The 20,271-nt window shown below is 47.6% G+C and overlaps 1 protein-coding gene across 5 annotated transcripts in view; it reads left to right on the forward strand.

Annotated features, from left to right (window-relative positions):
- Nucleotides 1–3,042: 3,042 nt before the first annotated feature.
- CBFA2T3 (CBFA2/RUNX1 translocation partner 3) overlaps nt 3,043–20,271 on the forward strand; it is a 114,558-nt gene continuing 97,329 nt past the window's right edge. For 2 of the 5 annotated variants that reach the window (XM_027846064.1, XM_027846082.1), the window contains exons 1-2: nt 3,144–3,769; nt 4,361–4,559. In XM_027846064.1, the coding sequence (XP_027701865.1) occupies nt 4,394–4,559 (166 nt within the window). In that variant the 5' untranslated portion in view covers nt 3,144–3,769; nt 4,361–4,393. Of the gene's footprint in view, nt 3,770–3,789; nt 4,091–4,360; nt 4,560–20,271 lie in introns of those variants that run through there. The other 3 variants (XM_027846090.1, XM_027846074.1, XM_027846086.1) reach the window with 3 other exon arrangements.

The following is a 20,271-nucleotide window of genomic DNA, read 5'->3' on the forward strand; positions in this document are numbered from 1 at the left end:
CAGTGCCTGGCTCATAGTAAGTACTTACTAAATGTGTGTTGACTGACTGCCAGGAGGGAAAAGAGGAGGATCAGAGGAGGATTTGTAGGGGAAATGGTACATGAGTTGAGGCTTGAAGGAAAGAAAAGGATATGAAAGGCTGAGATGAGGAGGACATGGCTTCCAGGCATGAGAAAAAAGTCTGTGAGAATGCATGCCTTCACCTGTTAAAGGACCAGGAATAACCGCTGCCCTCTGCCTTTGTAGGGGTGTTGTGAGAATAAAGTGGAAAGATTTGAAGGTGTGTGTGGCATAAAGTCCTAGCCAGACACCAGATACTGTCTGCCTGCCTTCCTAGGTTACTGTGATTGACCAAATAAGTAAGCTGCAGATCTTTACATATACCAGGTGCTTAATAAATGTTTAAATTGAATTGAATAATGGATATGAAAGTGATTTGAAAACTGCAAATGTTCCACAACTGTAAAGAACTATTATTATTATTATTACCACTACTACCATTACTATCGCTGTAGTTCGGAACCGTCTTAGGGCCCATGGGTGGCAGTCCTTAGAATGACTTTGCCACATGGATTGTTGACAACCTCACTCAGAGCTCCTGGAGGTCACCATAATTCACCTAGGGTGGCAGGGACCGGAATCAGAGCTAATGGATGGACAAAGGGCCAGGGGACTGAGTCTCTGACCTACCCTGAGAAGAGAGGAAGGAAGAGGGCCTATTGTTTTATTTTCTATCATGGGGAATTGGGGATCTTGGACCCTCAACTGCAGTTCTATGCCAAAGGATATGTAAATGAATGACCTGCGTCTCCAGCACCGGTTATTTTTAATTTTAATTTTTGCACTGTAGCACTGAAACCCCAACCTCTCTCTGAGGAAGTGAGGGGGATTGGGGACGGGGGGGGGGGGGGGAACTGGAAGAAGCGGGGAGGCGGAAAGGAAGAGCTACTTCAGAGAAACGCAGAAACAAGACTACATTTGAGCATCTGAGATGGTGCCCACAAAATGCTTTGAGTTCTTCAGGGAAGGGAACCGAGGCTGTGGGGGGAGGGGAGGCTTTAGAAGGAAAGGAGGCAGGGCGGGAGGCATTGGGAAAAGAGAGAGCAGAAGTAAGGGTACTTGGGAGACAGGGCCAGTGGCTTTGGGGGATTTCTGAACATTAAATGAATAACATGCAAATGATATGCAAAGTAATATGCAAATGAGCGAGGGCCGGAGGGCCATGCCGGGAAGAGAGGAATCCTGTATTTTTTTTTTTCCTTTTTCACCATTAAAGCTCTGGACCTGCGACGCGACAGAGTATATTGTCTGACATCTGTTGTGGGGGAAGCAGCCGGCGGAGTCCCGACTGCTGCAGTGGGAGAGCGCCCTCTGCAGGCCGCGCTGCGCAGAGGCCGGGGGCGGCCGGGGAGGCTGCCAGGGACCTGGGAGCGGAGAGGAGGGAGCCGAGAGAGGGAGACAGACAGCGTGGGGAGCCAGCCAGGCTCGGGGGGGGGGGGGCGCAGAATAGGAGGTCCCGCCGCACCTAGGAGAAAGCGAGGAGGGGGAAGAGGAGAAGGAGGAGAATAAACAAGAAAAAGAAGAGGGAGGGAGGGGAGGAGGAGGGGCGCCTGCCCTCCTCTCTCCTCCTGGATCTCAAACATTACCGAGAAATAAATCCCAGGAAGTGGCCCCTCAAAACTCCGAGGTGAATTGGCAAGACGGAGCTACACGGCGCCTCTGAGTGGGGCTCCCCCCACCCTGCTACTGCCCAAGCTGACAAGCCAGTCCCCCTCCAAATCCACCCCGGAAAGGTGCAAAGAGAAGCCCACGAGGCGAGCGCCCGCTAGCCAGAACCCGTCCCTTCCCTCTCTTCCTCCTACCAATCCTTTCGAAAGAAGCTGAGGGAGCCGCGTCGGGGGACAGGGTTGCAAAGACAGCTCGCCAGAAGGCCGCCGGGGCTGCAGAAGAGAGCAAAGGTGGGGAGGGCTGGCGAGGACAGAGTGGAGAGAGGCTTCCCTAGGGCCAGTAAGGAGAGGGGGAGCGAGCCACCGCCAAACCTCCCCCTCCCGGCGAGCCCAAGGAGGAGGCGGGTGGGGGAGGCTCCCTGCACCCTCCCCCCGCCGCGCACACGCACTCACACACACTCACACTCACACACGCGCTCCCGCGCGCACGCACACACACACACACAAACACACTCTCTCACAGCAGTCTGCTGCCGATTGCCAGCTGCGATCTCCTCCGCTCTCTCTGTCGCCTGGACTCCCCGAGCCCCTCCGAAGACTGGGGCCAGGCGCGCACGCTTCTGCCGGGGAGCCCTGCGGAGAGGCCGGCCGCAGAGCCTCGAGGCCGGCCCGGGAGTTTAGCGTTCGCCCGGCGCTGCGGCCGAGGTTCGAGGTACCCCAGAGCTAAAGGGGGCAGCTCCGGGCGTCTGGGCAGCCGAGTCCCCGGGGCAGGGTGAGCCTGCGGCGGGGCGCGGGGCCCGATAGCGCCCGGGGCGCTCCGAAGTTGCAGGGACACGCACCAGATGGCCGTGGCAAGAAGAACCGGAGGGGAGCGGTGGTGGCGACAGCAGCGGCAGCAGCAGCAGCGGCAGAGGCGGCGGCGGCAGCAGCAGCCCTAGGAAGCTTCCGCTCCCGATGCGCTGAGCTGGACACCGCGGAACAGGCGCCAGCAGCGCGCACCTCCCGGGGCAGCTGAGCAGAGCGCTCGGAGCGCTCGGGACCCCCCCTTGCACTCCGACCCCGGCTCGGGACGGAAGCCGAAGGCCCTCTCGCCTCCTCGCTCCAGGACCCGAGCCGACCCTTAGCTGCCTGCCTGGGCCAGCCGCCTCCCCACCCCGCTTGCTGCCCAGAGGACTGAGAAGGGGGCGCCGGCGCGGGGTCGGGGAGGGGACGTTCCCTCTGTCCATGGCTCGGGAGCCCCCCCAAGCTTGACCCGGGGCGCCCAGCCGCCCGCCCGCAGCTAGGGGAGAGCCGGTGCGCCCCGGGGAGGAGCCCGAGGGCAGGAGAAGGAAGGACCTAGATGGGTGAAGCTAGCGAGGCAGGTGGAGCAGCAACCGCGGCGCAGAGGGGAAGGCGGAGGCAGAGAGAGCGGGGCGGGCGCCGCAAGTTCCCGTGAGAGGCAGATTCACAGACAGACAAACCCACACACCGACCGAGAGACACCCAGATACCAAAGAGCCGGGAAGCCCGAAGCGGCTGGTTTTGCAAAGCGCTCCCCGCCACAGCTTCGCTGCCTGCCCAGCACGGGGTAGGGTCTAACGATCGATTTTATTTGAAAATCTTTTGTATACACTTTTTTTTTCTCCGCTTGGAAAGGGGAAGGGCGCGCATTTGTTGGAGAATCCCCAGAACAGGGCTGGCCGGAGCGGGTGGGGATCCTGCAGAAAGAATCGGCCTGCCCACCCGAGTCCTTTGCCTGGGGAGCTGGACAGACCGAGTTGGGCTGAGCCGGGCCGGGCCGAGCCCGGCCGGGAGGAGCGCGAAGGGGTCGGGCCACCGGAGTATGGGACGGGCAGCGGCGTCTGCTCTCAGCGCCTCTGACCTGCGGTTTTCCAGAACCTGAAGCTTCCCAGGGTGGTGAGGGGAAAAGACTGGAGATTTCAGCACTCTCCTCACCTCCACCCGCCCCCACACTCTGAAGATTAAGCCCCCCTCCTTTTTTTTTTTGTTTGCTTTTTTTGTTCACGACAATTGCAAATAAGTTAAGGAAAAAAGAAAAGCCACTTCTGGATTCCTGGTTGTGATTGTGAAGTTACCTCGCATCTCCGCCCGACCTCAGGACAGTAAGTCATCATCTTCTCCCCACCCCCACCTCCGCCCCCATCTCCTGTCTTTGCCTTCGTACATAACCACCGGGAATATGCCCTCCGGCCATATTGCCACCCCCCCCCAGCCCCTTCAGATGCCATTGCTGAGGATGGGCGTGGGGGGGGGGGGTTGGCAGCCTTACAAACTAGCTGTCCCTCCTCCACTACCTCCCCCAGCCTGAGAGTTTGTAAACTTTTTGTTTCCCTGGCAATGTGTGGAGAAATCGCTCGTCTCCCCCTCTCCTCGAAGACGTGTGGGGCGGCCTGGCTGAGCTGGGGGCTGCCGACTACCCAAAGGTTGGCAGGAGAGGGATGCTTGCCTTCAAACTTCAGCTGATAGAAACCTTTTTCTGGGGAGGGGGCATGGGAAAGGGAGGTGCTGGAGAGGACGGATGGGAAGGGTGCTTGTGCTGCCTAACAAAGATGCTCCCTTCCCCTTACCCTGGATAAGGGAGACCATGGAGCAGTACGGTGGGCACAGTACAGTGGGCAGGGAGAGGAGCTGGGCTGCAGGTTGCTGGATAAAGGAGCTAGCGCATCTTAGCCCTGGTCCTTCTTTGATTTTAGGCCATTGGGCCACTGACACTGGGAGCTGGCTTCATGACCAGTCCTTCAAATAGGACTTCCTCTGGGCAAGATGAGGAAAAAATTCCCACTGGCTGGAGAAGTGGAGGCCCAGGCCTGGGCCTGACCCTGCATCATTCTGAAGGGTACTTGACAGTGGACAGTTTTAAAGGAGCCCATGAGAGGCTCGTAGCCTTCACAGGTGGGTAGGTTGGTACCTCCTGATGACTCAATTTAGGTCCTACTTTGGGTTTGGGGGGAGTATTCCCAGCATCATTGGGCTGATGACTTTACTTTGGTAAACCTCTATTTGTGGAGGGCTCAGGCTCAGGATTGGGGGTGTGGGAGCCATGTTGAGGGAAGTCTGAGCAGACTCGGGACAGATGGTTGGGAATCCAGCCCCAGACAGCCCTGCACATAGCAGAAGGCATAGGGAAGGCTGGTGGCTGGTTGGGCTCTGAGCACACAGGGGCTTAAATGTAGTACAGGCTTTCTTAAATAGAGGTGACACCCCCAAACTGAAGTCTCCGCCTGACAGGCTGAGAGGAGGTATAGAGGAAAGAGGGCTGACTTCTGATGTCAGATGGTCAGGGTTCAGTTGAGCACAAGGAATTTTTTAAAACAGAGGTTTTCTTTGGAAATTATTTGTTTGTTTTGAGGGGGAACAGCAGAGTGGAGGCCATCCAGACCGAGTAACTGGCAGGCCCTACCACCCCACCCTATAGCCTTCCTGGTGTTAGTCCAGGGGTGTGTTCCGTTCCCTGGACATAGAAGCAGGAGCCTGCAAATATGGTCGAGTCTCCTCAAGAACAGAGGCAAATGGAACTGGTCAGTCCCCGGGTCTGTGATTGGCACAAAGTTTAAATAGCTTATTATAATTTTGACTAAATCTCTGACCATGAAAGAGGTAGTTTGGTCTTGATTTTAAGAGATTTGAGTCCCCTAGATGCTTCAGATTTCAGCCAGCCTGTGGCATCCTTTTCAAGATGAGAAAAAGACCAGGAAGTGCCTGTCAAGTTATCAGGCAACTTTTTGGAAAGATGACGCAGTGAAAGGCCACAAGAGGATGTAAAAGCTTTGGATCCACTCCATGATGTGTCATTTGCCACTCCCCACCCCCTTCCTCCAGCCCTTCCTTCCCCTTCCATGGTGGAGACGGGAATAACTCGGTTTGGTCCAATAAAATATCAAAACTGGCTGCCTAAGAAAAGCTATTTGCAGTAAGAGTTTTGTTCTGGGCCATTGCTGAAACCATGTCTAAACTACATTTTGAGCTGGACAGCTGAAAAGTTGCCACTCCATTACACCCAATAAATTTAAAATGAAGGGAAAGATAAATTCTTAGAGTAATACCTAGGTTAGTAACAAATGTGCAAAGTCTGAGCAAGCAGAGGGAGAGAGAGATGGTGACAGACAGCAACAGGGAGGTAGAGAGAGGATATGACATTAGAACCAATTTACTGGAGAAATCAATCTCTCATGGGATGCTCTTTCATCTATCATGTGATTAAAAAAAAAAAAGGAAGGAAGGAAGATTATGTGAGTTACCTAGAGCTTCAGAGCCTGGTCATATTGCAAGAGAAAGCCAGCCATATCAGGCAGCAGCAGCAGCCCAAGAGGGTGACCAGTTGGATTCTGTGCAGATGGTGGGAGAGCCAGCCAGGCAGGTGGGACTGAGGAAGACAGCCTAGGGCTGCCTCCCTGGAGCACAGCCCCCTCAAACATCTTACTCAGCTCCTGAGTTATTTGCATAATTGGGTTACCACCTCCAGGAAATATCTTTCATTTGGCTTCACATATTTTCATTTCTGCATGACTGGAAGAAATTCATTTTCCTTCCTACGCGACGATCTGGAGCTGTTGCTGCCAGCCTCGGTCACCTACCCTCTTCCTATCTTTGGCCAGCCTTTGGGGGAGAGGCTGCCGAAGCTGGGTAGCCAGCCTTCCAGGGCTAATGCCTCCTCCTGGGCTGGGAGGTTTGTGGATTGAGGAAGAAAACGAGGAGACAACTCTTTGTTTTCATCTATAGAATTGCATACCCATTACCTGGTGCAAAGTAACCATCTAATAAATGCTTACCTGCCTCTCATTTGGTGCTTTGCTCTTGTCTAGGGATCTTACCGTCCTAGAAGGAGGCAGCATGCCGTAATTCCGATTTCAAATTCTGGCACCGACTCTTACTAGCTTTACGACTGTCCATAAAGCATTTCATTCAAGCCTTTGTTTGTCATCTGTAAAATGGGAAGAACGATGTTCTCACCATGTACCTCACAAGGTTACCATGAAGGAGGTGCTTTGGAAACCTTAGAGTGTAATGGACTCTCTTTCACGGGAGTGCTTCCAGTCAAAGCCTTGGGGACAACTTGCTTGTGAGTGGCGCTGAGGAGAGTGTTGGGCAAGTGTGTCATAATTGAGGGCTCTGGGGGTCCCTCCCAACTTTGTGGCTCTGGGCTAGAAATAAGAGTTGTTACTATTCTATTTAGCAGCATCATAGAGTGGTTAGAGCTATAAGGTATCTTGGAGTTATTTTAGCCCAACTCTTTTACTTTACAAAGATGGAAACTAAAGTCCTAGAAGATGGACTGAGTGAATAAAAGGGGAAAAAAGTATTTTTTTTTTTTGGTGAGACAATCAAGGTTAAGTGACTTGCTCAGGGTCACATAGCTAGTAAGTGGCAAGTGTCTGAGACTGGATTTGAACTCAGGTCCTTCTGACTCTAGGGCCAGAGTACTATCCACTGCACCACAAAAAAAAAGGCATTTTACAGTACTTAATGCTTATTACTATGTGCTAAGTAGTAAGGATTTAAATAGAAGGGCAAGACAGTCCCTGTTCCCAAGGAGCCCATATCCTCATAGAGGGAAATAACACATCTAGGAGGTTGGCACAGCAAGGCAATGGCAAGGCCCTGTAGTCCTTCCGCCAAGCAGATGGTAACGCATCTTTTTCAGTGTCATTTCCATTGATAAAATTCTCTCTGTCACTGCGGTTGAACCATTTGACAAGGCAAGGACTTTGGGGTGGCAGCTTTCTTGCCCATGTCTTCAGTAGCTGTGGCTTCTGGGGTTACCAGGGCTGCAGCCCCTGGCTTATGCTGCTTTGTGCATCTTTCTCAGGATGCTTTGCTCTTTCAACCTGGGTAGCTCATCTGCTCCATCAGAGTACAGAGTGGGGAAGTCATGAGCTCCTTCTTCTAGTCCCAGAATCACTCCTGGTTCGTTTTCTATTTGGGGGTCAGTCGTTTGTTAAGCAATCAGTGAACCAAAAAGCATGTCTTGTGTATCTTCTGTGGGCCAGACACACACCCACAAAAGACTAAGACCCTCAAAGAACTTACATTCTATTGATGTGGGGAAGAAGAAATCTACCCAGATACGTAAGCTTAAGAGCCTCCAGAAAAAAATGCAACTTGGATACTAAAGAGCCTTGAGTTATATGAGGGTCAGGTGAAGGACCTGGGGATTTTTAGCCTCCAAAAGAGAAGACTCAGCAAGGTGGGCTAGAGAATGGAATGCTGGGCCTGAAATCAAGAATACCTGAGTTCAAATTAGGCCTCAGACACTTAATAGCTGTGTGACCCTGAGCAAGTCACTTAACCTTTGGCTGCCTCTGCTCATGAATGAGAATGATAGCACTTACCTCGAAGGGTTGTTATGAAGATAACATTTGAGAGGACCAAATGAGATGTTTGGAAAAACATTTAGCAGTGCCTGGCACATAGTAGGTGCCATTGAAATACTTGTTCCTTTCCTGTCTTCCCTTTCATGGAGGATTCTAGAACTAGCTGAGGATTTGAGCGGTGGTCATGTGGAAGAGAAAGATTAGACTAGTTCTGGATGATCTCAAAGGGCAGAATCAAGAACCGTGGGTAGGAGTTAGAAATAGTCAAAGCAAACCATGGTGTCAGGAAGAACTTCCTAACAGATAGAGCTATTCCACAATAGAATAGGCTGCCTCAGGAACCAGCGGGTTCTTCCACTTTGGACACCTTCAAGCAGCAGTTGCATGACCACTTTTCATGTACTGGATAATGCAGTAGGGTTCTCGATCATTGTGTCAGTTGAATTAAGTTCCCCTGGTCCTTCCCATCTTCAGCGTGTTGCAAGAGTGCATGAGATAGGGGCAGCTAGGTGGCTCGGTGGAGAGCACCGGCCCTGGATTCAGGAGGACCTGAGTTCAGACACGTAACACTTACTAGCTCTGTGACCGTGGGCAAGTCACTTAACCCCATTGCCTAGCCAAAAAAAAAAAAAGAATGCATGAATGAGATCATATCAAGAGAAGCTCTTTGTACTATTTGGAAAATGGCATGACATCATTTTGAGGGATTAGATATTAACACGTTGCAGAGGGAATGTTATGACTGGTTAGTACCGTTGATTGGTTAATGTCTCAAGTTCGAGAAAGAAAAGTTGGATATACTTTCTCAGCTATGCCAGGTGATATCGTTGGCCCAGCCTCTGTCATTGGTGCCCCCAAAACTCAAAGGTGGGAGCATTGGGCTTCACTTCCTTGGCTTCTGGCTGATCCCTCCAAACCTCACTTCACCTCTAAGGCTGAAGACAACAAGACTGTCCTCATCACAAATGCTTCTCCATAGACTAGAAAACTATGAAAAATCAGAGCTGGAAGGGACTTTCCAAATTCTCTATCAGGGATGGGGAACCTGCAGCCTCAAGGCCATGTGTGGCCCTCTAGGTCCTCAAGTGTGGCCCTTTGACTGAATCTGAACTTCACAGAACAAATCCCTTAATAAAAGGATTTGTTCTGTAAAACTTGGACTCAATCAAAAGGCCACACCCAAGGACCCAGAAGGCTACATGTGGCCTCGAGGCTGCAGGTTCCCCACCCCTGCTCCAGATAGACTAAACTAGTAACATGTTGTTGGAAGAATGATGGGTGTAGGCTTGGGTTCACATCTTGGCTCTGATAACTATGAGCCAGAAAGACCAGGGGTAAGTCACTCAAGTTCAGAGTGAGCCTCAGTTTCCTTTTCTGCACAATGGAAAAATAACAATTCCTTCCCTACACCAGGATTGCTCCTCAAGCAAGAGGATATGTTGCCAAGCCTCTAGTCAACTCCATCCATGCATCTGCAATTTTGCCACTGGAAGAGTGGTGGGAAGGAAATCCAACTGTGTACATTTTAACTGACATTTATTAAGCACCTACTATGTATAAAAAGCTGTGCTAAGTTCTAGGGAAGAAGCAAAGATAAACAAAACATGGCCTCTGCCCTCAAGGAGTTTATAATCTCATAGGGATTGGAGAGGAAATGGAAAAGTTAGATTTTGGTGATGGAGAATTCTGTTACAGCATAGTTTGTAATGAAACAAGCAGATAAATCTATTTCAGAATCAGCTAAACAGGTAAAATTACAGCAATTCTCTAATGTGGAATCAAAGAAAAGTACTGATAATAACTGGTACCTTTACAGCACCTTAAGGAAGTCTTAAGACAAATCCTAGGGAGCCGGTCAGCTTTCTCTCCATCCCTGTTTCAGGGTTGCCAAGCAGTTCTATTGTGTTGAGGTTATGAAAGCATTTCTTATAGACATTCATATGGGATATTGCACTTTTTAAGTATTGAGAATCTTGGAAATCATTGAAAAAAAAATCAGGCCTCCTTCATAGAACCTGTTTCTGTTCTTAAATTTGCCCTAGTTAAGCTGATGGAATTGTAAGAGTTAGAGCTGAAAGGTTGTTCCTTGTTGTTGTTGAGTCATATCCAACTCTCCGTGACCCCATTTGGGGTTTTCTTGGCAAAAATACTGGAGTGGTTTGCCGTTTCCTTCATTTTCCAGATGAGGAAACTGAGGCAACCAGGGTGAAATGACTTGCCCCTGGTCACACAGCTAGTAAGTGTCTGAGGCCAGATTTGAACTCAGGAAGATGAGTCTTCCTCGTTCCCAGCCCAGTGCTCTATCCATTGTACCACCTAGCTGGGAGGCACTAGTAGTAGTAGCAGAGACCAAGAAAGGTCTCCTGCAGCAGGTGGGATTTGAATTGAGTCTGGAAGGAAGCCAGTGCTGCTGGATCTGAGAGTGAGTAGAGGGGAGTAAAGGGTTAAGAAGACTAGAAAGGTAAGAGGGAGCCTAGTTATTAAGGGTCTTTGCTATAACCCTACCTTCCGGAGGAATGGTTAAGAATATACTTTCCATTCCATTTATTTCTTGGCTAGAAATTCCTGGGGAGATGCTGCTGCTTTTTCTTCCAGGATGTCCAGAAGGGAACTTGGAGACTCCTCCCTTCGGTCAAGTTCGACTGTTTGTCCGAACCTGACCTCTAAGTAGGTTCAGCATGTGCTATCAGTCTCCCAGAGAACTATCTTGGGCTTCAGCAGCCGTCACCCTGTGCTTGAGGGGGAGAGGCCAAGCTGGTGATGTGATACCTTCTCGAGGGTGGACTGCACCATTGGGGAGCCCCTGAGCCACCTGCCAATCCTTGATAGTAAGAGCCGATTTTAATATTAAATATGATTTTTTGTGCTGAGTCCTCGTGCAGTCAGTAGCTGCCCAGAGAGGGTGATTAATTAAATGCAGGTCCAGGTTCAAAATAGACAGAGCACCACTTTTATTTTTTTCTGGTTCAATAAACCCTTTTCAATCAGTCAATAAATATTTATCTTGTGTGCCTAGCATTGTGCTAGGTGTGAGGAGGATAAAAAATTGAGATAAGTCATAGCCTCTGGCCTCGTGGAGTTTAGAGTCCATAGGAGAGTAAGACAAAGACCCCTTTTTTAAATGAAATTAATTTTTTTCCATAAACAAAAATTTGCTTTCTCTCCCTTCCCTGGTGGGTCGTAGCATTGAAACCCTTGTAACCAATATGTATAGTCAAGCGAAACAAATTCTCACCTTGGCTGTGTCCAGAGTCCGTCACCTCTCTGTTAGGAAGTGGTTTGCTTATTTCATCATTGGGTCTCTAGACACCGTTTGGTTATTATGGTGATTGGAGTTCCTAAATCTTTCCAAGTCATCGAGATCAATCCTTCATCAGTTCTCAATGGAACCATATCAATACACAATCGTGCTTAAGAGGTGCAAACTACAGAGCTACATGAGGTCACAGGAGGACAGCTGTCACCCTGGGAGAGCCTTGGGGAAGGGCTGTAAAGGGTAGGTAGAATTTCAGCTAGGAAAGAGTAGAGGGACAACATATCGTTTACATTGCCAAGCTGTCAGGTCAGTCAGCTCATAACAACTAACATTTATTGAACTGTTACCATGAGCCAGTCACTGTGCAAAGCCCAGGCCAGAGGGATGGCGCAGTGGAAGGAGCTCTGGGCTGGGAGTCAGGAAGACCCGAGTTCAAATCTGACCTCAGACACTTATTGGCTATGTGACCCCGGGCAAGTCACTTAACTTTGGGTTGCCTCAGTTTCCTCATCTATAAAATGGAATAATAAGCACCTACCTCACAGGGTTGTTCTGAGGATTAAATGAGATAATAAATTGTAAAGCACTTAGCACAGTGCCTAGTACTTAGTAAGTTCTCTATAAATGTTAGCTATTATTATTATCATTATTATTAGGGATACAAAAAGATTCAAAGAAACTCCAAACAGACTCAGAGTCTGTTGGAGAGATGGAGCTCACAGTCTAATGGAGAGATGGAAGGTAAGTTATTAAGTTACAGTGGAGAGAGCAATGGGTCTGGAGTCAGGAAGACCCAAGTTCAAATCTAGCCTTTAGATCCTTCTGGGCTATGTGACCCTGGGCAAGTCACTTAACCTTTGGTTGCTTCAACTGTCTCATCTATAAAATGGTGATGATAATACCTGCCTCCCAAAAGTGTTGTGAAGATCAAATAATATAATAATTGTAAAGCACTTAGCATAGTGCTTGGCACATAGTAGGTGCTATATAAGTACTAGCTATCATCATCATTATGACAAAGTACTTTATAAATGCTTACAAAAATGCCAGTCTTCCCGGTGAGACAAGTGAACACAATGCAAAGAGCATGCTTAAGGAATTAGAAGAGCTGAGTTCTGGTTCTGATTCTGCCCACATACTACCCTTGTGATTGAGGGTAAAATCACTAAACCTGGATGACCCTTTGTTTCCTCCTCCATAAAAGGTAAATAATAACACTTGTCCTGCACTGGCTCTGAAGTCAGAGGGAGGATCTGAGTTCAGATCCCACCTCTGACGTTAACTGCCTCAGTAATCTCGGGTGAGACACTTCACCTCCTGGGCCTCATTTTTCTGATCTGTAAAATGAGGGAGGGAGGCATCTGAGGTCCCTTCCAGCTCTGTCTAGATCTTGGATTCTATGAAAACGTTAAAGCATGATTGGAACCATATTGTCTGTAGAGAGTGGACTTTGGACCCCTAGCAGAAACATAGCTCGGGTATGAAGCTTCAGTCTCCCCCTTCCCCAAGCCTTAACTCTAAGGTTGGGGGTGAGGGGTCTTCCTTCACCCATAGGACAAAGCTACAGCTTTGTAAATGTTTAGCCAGAAACCTAGAATTGAAATAGCCCTGATAACAACAACCGTGGAGAAGCCTTGGTTCCCACAGCCCTGCCATTTGAAATGGAAACTTATTTTGCTTAAAATAATAAATAATTTGTTCATGGCTTCCACTTCTGAATTCACCGCTCTGGGAATGACTTGTCCCAAAGGAGGAGGGGATGACCGAACCTCGGCCCCTGGACACACCAACCTAGCTTGTAAGGAAAGGCTTTGGGGACTCTCTCTGTGTTTCCTGTAACATTAACACAGAAGTGAAGACTTCTGCTTTTTAGAATTGGTGGGATTTCACAGTGAGGCAGATGTCACGAGAGAGAAAGCAAAGATGATATTTCTGCCATAAGGAGGAAAATGATGCTTTGGTCCCTGCCCCCAGCCTTACAGTCTGGGCTCAGGAGGTTTTGACTAGTTCCCCATTATACTTTAAGCACATCTCTTAGACCCCAGTAGGCTGGTTCAGATGGTTCTGCCCAATCAGCTATCCCTGGAAAGGATCAGCTCTGAAGGTGGGTCCTGGGGCAGCAGAGAAGAAAGCTCCCATCCGGGGAGGCCTTCACAGTCACTGTTAACAGTGAGTTCTGTGTCTTTGGCCAGATTAAGGCAGGGCAAAAGTAGCTTCTCTTTGACATGACTGGAAAGAGGAGGGAATGGTAAACGTTCCCGGATGCTGCCATGACTGAGGGTGGGAGCAATCAGAAGCCACTCTCAGGGCAAAGCCCAAACTCCCCAGCGATGAGTAAGGGCTACATGTCACATTTGAAAACATCTCGTGTAGGATGTACACAGCCCCTGGCTTTGAAGAGCTCAGAGCAAATTGATCACATTTTTTTCTTTGTTCTGACCACATGCCAGGATATTCCCATTTCACAGGTGGAGAAACTGAAGCACCAGGTAATTAGGTGAACCCTGGTGGCAAATGATCTGGGGCCCCAGGTCGCAATTACTGCCTTGTAGGTATTAGAAAGTTCATTGTCATTTGGTTGTTTAAATCATGTCCCACTCTTTGTGACTCCATTTGGGGTTTTCTTGGCAAAGATACTGGAGTGGTTTGCCATTTCCTTCTCCAGCATTAAGAATTTTCTTCTGGGGGGCAGCTAGGTGGCGCAGTGAATAGAGCTCTGGCCTTGGAGTCAGGAGGACCTGAGTTCAAATCTCAGCCTCAGATACTTAACATTTACTAGCTATGTGACCTTGGGCAAGTCACTTAACCCTGATTGCCTTACCAAAAAGCAAAAAAAAAAAAAAAAAAGAATTTACTTCTGGTTTTACCTCAGTCTACCCCTTTAGAAGTCACCTAGAGTGACCCCCAGTGTTCTCTCTTTTGTGCAGAATTTTTAACTCCCATTTCCATAGTGTAGTAAGACTCACAAAGAATTTTCCTCAGAACAACCAAATCAGGTAAGTAGAGAGCATATTATTTCCATTTTACAGATGAGGAAATTGAGTGCCATTGAGGGATTTATCCAAGGTCATGTGGGTAGTAAGTATAGAAATCAGGACTCAACGCTAGGCTGCCTGCCTCCAAAATTAGGAGTCAGAGACCTCAGGCTCTGGTCCATTGGTTAGTCAGTCAACAAACACTAGGTTCTGTAGCTAGGTGGCTGCAGTGTATGAGCACCATTCCCAGGAAGACTTGAGTTGAAATCCTTCCCTAGATACTCATTAGCTGTGTGATTCTGGGCAGCTACAAGGATGACTCTAAGATTGAACAGGTGGTGGTACTATCAACAGAAATGGGGAACTTTGGAAGAAGGATAGGTTTGGGGGAAATAGAAGTTCCATTTTGGACAAGTTGAGTTGGAGAGATCCAGCAGGCAGGCATTTGGCCACTGGAACTCAGGAGAGTGATTAGGGCTACGAATAGAGATTTGGGAATCCTCTGAAGAAGAAGTTAGAGTCAATGGAAACAATGACTGTGGTTTAATTGGAGCTGATGGATTGGTTGGTAATTATGCATCCAGGAGACAGCTGGAGTATATAGTGGGAAAAGCACTTTGGAATCAGGAGAACTGGGTTTGAGTCAAGTCAGTAAGCATTTGTTAAGCACATACTATGTGCCAGGCACTGTGCTAAGTGCTGGAGTCCTGACAATGTATAACTCTGAGCAAACCACATAGGCTCTTAGAGCCTCAGTTTCCTCATCTGTAAAATGGGGATGATTATGATGATGTTCATACTATTTACCTCATAGAGTTATTTTGAAGAAGGTATTTTGTAGGGCACCAGATAAACGAGTCATTCTTAGCAGGGCCCAGAGCACTGAATTTGGAGTCAAAGGATGTGGGTTTGAAACCCAAATCAGATACTTGTCTCTTCGAATGGCCTTGGGCAAAGTTCTCCACCGCTTGGGGTATTCATCTTCTCTTCTGTTAAATGAAGAATATGGATAAGGTGGGCTCTAAGGTCCCTTCCAGCTCAGTGGAGAAGCTAAATGGGGAAGATTTAGAAAGTGCCACCACCCCATTCTTCTACATCTGCGTCTTCATAAACCAGTCCTCATCCCCTGCCAAAGAGTTAAGGGGTAACATATGTTGAGCACAAACTCCCGCTCTGCCTCACTGCCTGAGCCCTCTTCCTCTCCAGCTGCAATGTTGAAGGAACAAAAATCTAGATACATGTTTGGTCAAGACCCATGGGCAAGCAGGGGTGATTTCCACAAAATGTAGAGTAGGGGATGTCTGTTGAAAAGGAGACCAGGCATCGGAGAAACCTCAGACCTGTAAAGTCCTTCCTTAAGAGCAGACAGCCATCTGGATACCACTAACAACAAATAATTTCTTTGTTGGTGTTGTTATACAGTTGTGTCTGACTCTCTGTGACCCCATTTGGATTTTTCTTGGCAAAGATACTGGAGTGGTTTGTCATTTTCTTCTCCAGCTCATTTGACAGATGAGGAAACTGAGACAAACAAGGTTAAATGACTTGCCCAGGGTCACACAGGCAGTAAGGGTCTGAGGCTGGATTTGAACTGGGGAAGATGAGGCTTGCTGGCTCCAGGCCTGGCACTATGGCGCCACCTAGCTGCCCACAAATAATCTCTAGCATTTATACAATTTTGCATCCCTGAAAAGCGACAATCTAGTCTTGATTTGAAACCTCTCCATTAGAGAAGAATCTCAGGTGGCTTGCTCCACTTTGGGGTCACTCTTACAGTTAAAAACCTAAATTGACCACTTTAGCGACTTCCACTCACAGTCCCTATTTCTCCCCTCTGGGACCAGCTGAACCAGTTGTATTCTATCATTACTGGTCATTAAGGAACTAACTTGTTGCATAGAGAAAAAAGTATTAATGCTCTTCCCACCCTCCTCCCCAGTTAAGTAGGATGTTTGGTGAGTCCATTTTCCATTCTAGGGCCTTTCTAATCCTTGAAGGGGGAAGGGGAGTGTTGGTTAACCCATCCACTAACAGTCAAGGGCCAGTCATGTGGAGGAGGCAGAGGAGGAAAGCCCTCTACAGACTCACTTCTGCTCCTGAACAGGCCATCCAGAGTTCTCCAAACAAGCCATTCCCCTCAGTGATCCCTTAAAATTCGACTCAGACACAGCCTGTCCGTGCTGACTTTTAGTCCTCTGGGGTCAGAAGCTTTGTGCCTGTGGCACAGGGTTGATAGATATATGGATGTGGTAAATAACATAATGAGGCCTTGATATATGCCTGTGGCACCCTCCATGTCAGGGAGAGGCCCACGGCAAGCTTCCCAAAGCTCCTACTTGAGTAACAGAGAATTTCTTGAGGGAATTACACATTCACAAGCCATCTCCCACTTTCAGCTCTCAAATATGGTGCTGAAGAACAAAGAAATATATTTTCTAACCCTTCCCAATTCTCCCGTGGGCTGTTTCCTAGGGTACTTCATCAGGACCTCTCTTTTGCTCCCCTCACTCCTACTTTGTAACATATTTATCAGTGTGTATCAGAGCTCATAGGATTTAGAGCCATGAGGTAAGTTATAAGACCTTCTAGTCAAACCTCCTGTTTTGCAGATTCAGCTTAACAAACATTTATTAAATGCCTTCTAGAAGGATAACATTTATATAACATTTTAAGGTTTGCAAAGCATTCTACAAATATTATCTCATTTAATCTTCACAACAGCCCTAGGAAGTAGGTGCTGTTATTATCCCCATTTTAGAGATGAAGGAGAGGTTAAGTGACTTGTTCAGGGTCACACAGCTAATAAGTGTCTAAGGCGGAATTTGAATTCAGGTCTTCCTGACTTCAGGTCCAACGCTTTATCTGCTGCACCAAGTGGCTGCCTATGTGCAAAACCCTGGGAATACAAAGGGAAAAAAAGCGGTCCCTGCTTTCAGGAAGCTTACATTCTACTAGAGAAAAACTGTATGTGTGTGGGTAGATGGATGGATGGATGGATGGATAGATAGATAGATAGATAAGCAAACAATCATTTGAGAAGAGAGAAAGGCCATATTTAGGAGGTGGACCCTGAGCTAAGTCTTGATGGAAACCAGAAATTTCAATGAATGAATGAAAAGGTGTTTATTAAGTGCTTACTGTATACTTACCATACAAAATAGTCCCTGCTGTCAAGGAGTTTCCTTTTTAATGGGGGCAACAACACGGTGGCTAGGGTGGGATATATTCTGGTTTGGAAAATTACTGGGATGATAACCTATATCAGATTGCACACTGTCTTGGGGAGGGAGTGAAAAAATTAAAACTCAAAAGCTTATGGAAGTGATTGTTGATAAATCAAAATAAATTAATTAAAAAAGAAAAAGAAAATTACTGGATTGGTGAGTGGGGCCATGGAGAAACAGGTTGACACATCCTTTCTAGGAGCAATGAAAAGATTGATCTGATTACGGTTCATTGGGGGGGGGGGCAGGAGGAGAAGGTAAGAGAAGGTAGGACAAGGTAGGGGAGGTTAGTAAAGTGAGGTCTAACTGAAGCCCATCTGCATATAGTGGGTCATAATAGCAGGGACCCCAGGTAGGAACACCAACCTGAAAGAGTTCAGTTGTCCAGGTCAAGGTCTCTGGAAAGAACAATTGATGAAACGATGGAGTACTCACTTGCAATATGGCTGAGCCCCAACTAGATATGGTGGGCCAGGTGAGGGCAATCACCAGTCATGAGGCAAAGGTGAGGAAGAAGTGCATTCCAGGCATGAGGGAGCCAGGGAAGAGACAGCCCGTGTAAAGAACACAGCTAAGCAGAGAGAAAACTGAAGCTCAGGAGGTTGACTGCCAAGGCCACAAAGGTAGCTCATAAAAGCACGTTGGGTTCAGCCTCATTAATCCACATTTAAGCTCCAACCACAGCCCTATACATAATTCTCAGGGATCAGGGTATACCACTTCAGTCCCAGCCAAGGGAAATGTGGACTCCCTAAGCATTCATGGTTTGGATGAGCAGACTAATTGGCTGCCTGAAGAATGATCAATGCCTAGTATCCAAATCTAGGAAGGTGATAAAAGTCCTGCTGGCCCTGGCCCTGGCCAGACCGCATATAGAATAATATTATGTCCTATTCTTGCATTCTGGGCTCTCCATTTTAGGAAGGACATTAAGCTAGAAAGCTACCTAGGATGGCAAAGAGCATCTGGGTCATGCCAAATGAGAATTCATGGAGGGAATTGGGAATGTTTAGCCTGGAGAAGACTGGGGGTTGACAGAGGGGAGCAGACAGCTGTATTTAACTGTCTGGAGGATTGGTATGGGAAAGGGCCATTATACATGTTTTGCTTAGCTCCAGAACTAAGTGCAAAGAGGGAGAAATTGCAAAGACACTGATTCAGGCTAGATATAAGAAAGAACCACCTAGGGGCAATAGGTGGTGCAGGGGATAGAGCACTGGCCCTGGAGTCAGGAGGACCTGAGTTCAAATTTGGCCTCAGACACATAACACTTACTAGCTGTGTGAGAAGTCACTTAACCCTAACTGCCTTGCCAAAGGAAAAAAAGAAAGAAAGAAAGAACCACCTAATGGGTTATTGCTATTCCAAACTGGAGTGAGCTACCTTGGGTGGTAGTTACTAACCCCTTCACTGAAGGGCTTCAAGAAGAGATGGGATGACCACTCAGGAGGGGTGTCACGTTCAGGTAGGGACTGGCTCAGATGGCCTCAGAGGTTCCTTCCAAATTGTGTTAGGGGAGGATGACGAGGCCCCTAGGAAATCAAGAGGAGACTTAGTTTCCTTTGACAGAATTAGCAGCTTTGGTTTCCCAGGATCCATAGGTTTCAGACTTCAATACAGTTCATTTATCCATCAGCTGGAACCTCCCATGTCCAAATTCAGTCCTTTGATGAAAGGAACAAAAAGGTCAGCCCCTGGTATTCAGCCACTTGCAAACTGAGACAACTCATGGCAGGTGCTCAAAAAAAAAAAAAAATGAAGGCAGCTAGGTGGTGCAGTGCATAGAGCTCCAGTCTTGGAGTCAGGAGGACTTGAGTTAAAATGTGACCTCAGACACTTGACACTTAACTAGCTGTGTGATCCTGGGCAAGTCACTTAAAAGCAAAAAAAAATATTTTTTGAATGCTTATTAATTGGATGTGTTTCCCACCTGCTCTATGAGGACAGAGGCTTTCACCTTTATATCTCTAGACCTAGGATAGCACCTTGTATACAGTAGGCACTTAATAAATGTTTGTCAACTTGAATTTCATGGATGCTTTGGGGAAATGGTAGAAAAAGACCACACCTATTCACTTTGTCCCTCAATTTACTTTTTTTTACAACTGGGATGAAACATCTTGCTAAATACTTGGAGATCATTGTCTGAGAGGCAGTGTGCTTATCTGTAAGCTATCATAAAGAATACATGAGTTCTCTGTTAATATCAATAGATCCCATTTGTCCAGCCCGCACAGTTTAAAATGCCTTCCTCACAATAACCTTGTGAGATAGGTAGGGTAAGAATTATTAGCGCCATTTATAGATGAGTTAAAGAGATTACGTATGCTCATAGTCTTATGAGAACCCAGATCTCCTCATTCCAAGCCCAGCCCTGTTGCCACTAGACCAAGACGGCCCCTATAATTGGCTCCTAACTGATAGAACTGGGAAATGAACCCAGTTCTTCTGACTCCATTGACCTTTCCCATGCTCCTCCCTGTTCCTACATGAAATGTAGGCAGCTTTTTCAAATGCTATTCACCTACATATGTTTACACTGGTTGGTCAGTGTTAATTAACTAAACAACTCTGCCCTCATTCAGTTTTTAAAATCACTTATTGTGATTGCTACTGGTTTCTATCACATTTGAAGGCTTACAACAATAATTACAGCTAACATTCTTAAGTGCTTTAGATACATTATCCCATTTGATCCTCATAACAAGCCAGGGAGGTAGATGCTGTTATTATAACCATTGAACAGATGAAAAGAATGAGGCTAGAAGGGGTTAAGTGAGTTACCCAGAGTCACATACCTACTAAGTATCTGAGACAAGATTTGAACTTGGGTCTTCC

The sequence above is a fragment of the Vombatus ursinus genome, unplaced genomic scaffold (genome assembly GCF_900497805.2).
Source record: "Vombatus ursinus unplaced genomic scaffold, bare-nosed wombat genome assembly UNPS02005286.1, whole genome shotgun sequence".
Lineage (NCBI taxonomy): Eukaryota > Metazoa > Chordata > Mammalia > Diprotodontia > Vombatidae > Vombatus > Vombatus ursinus.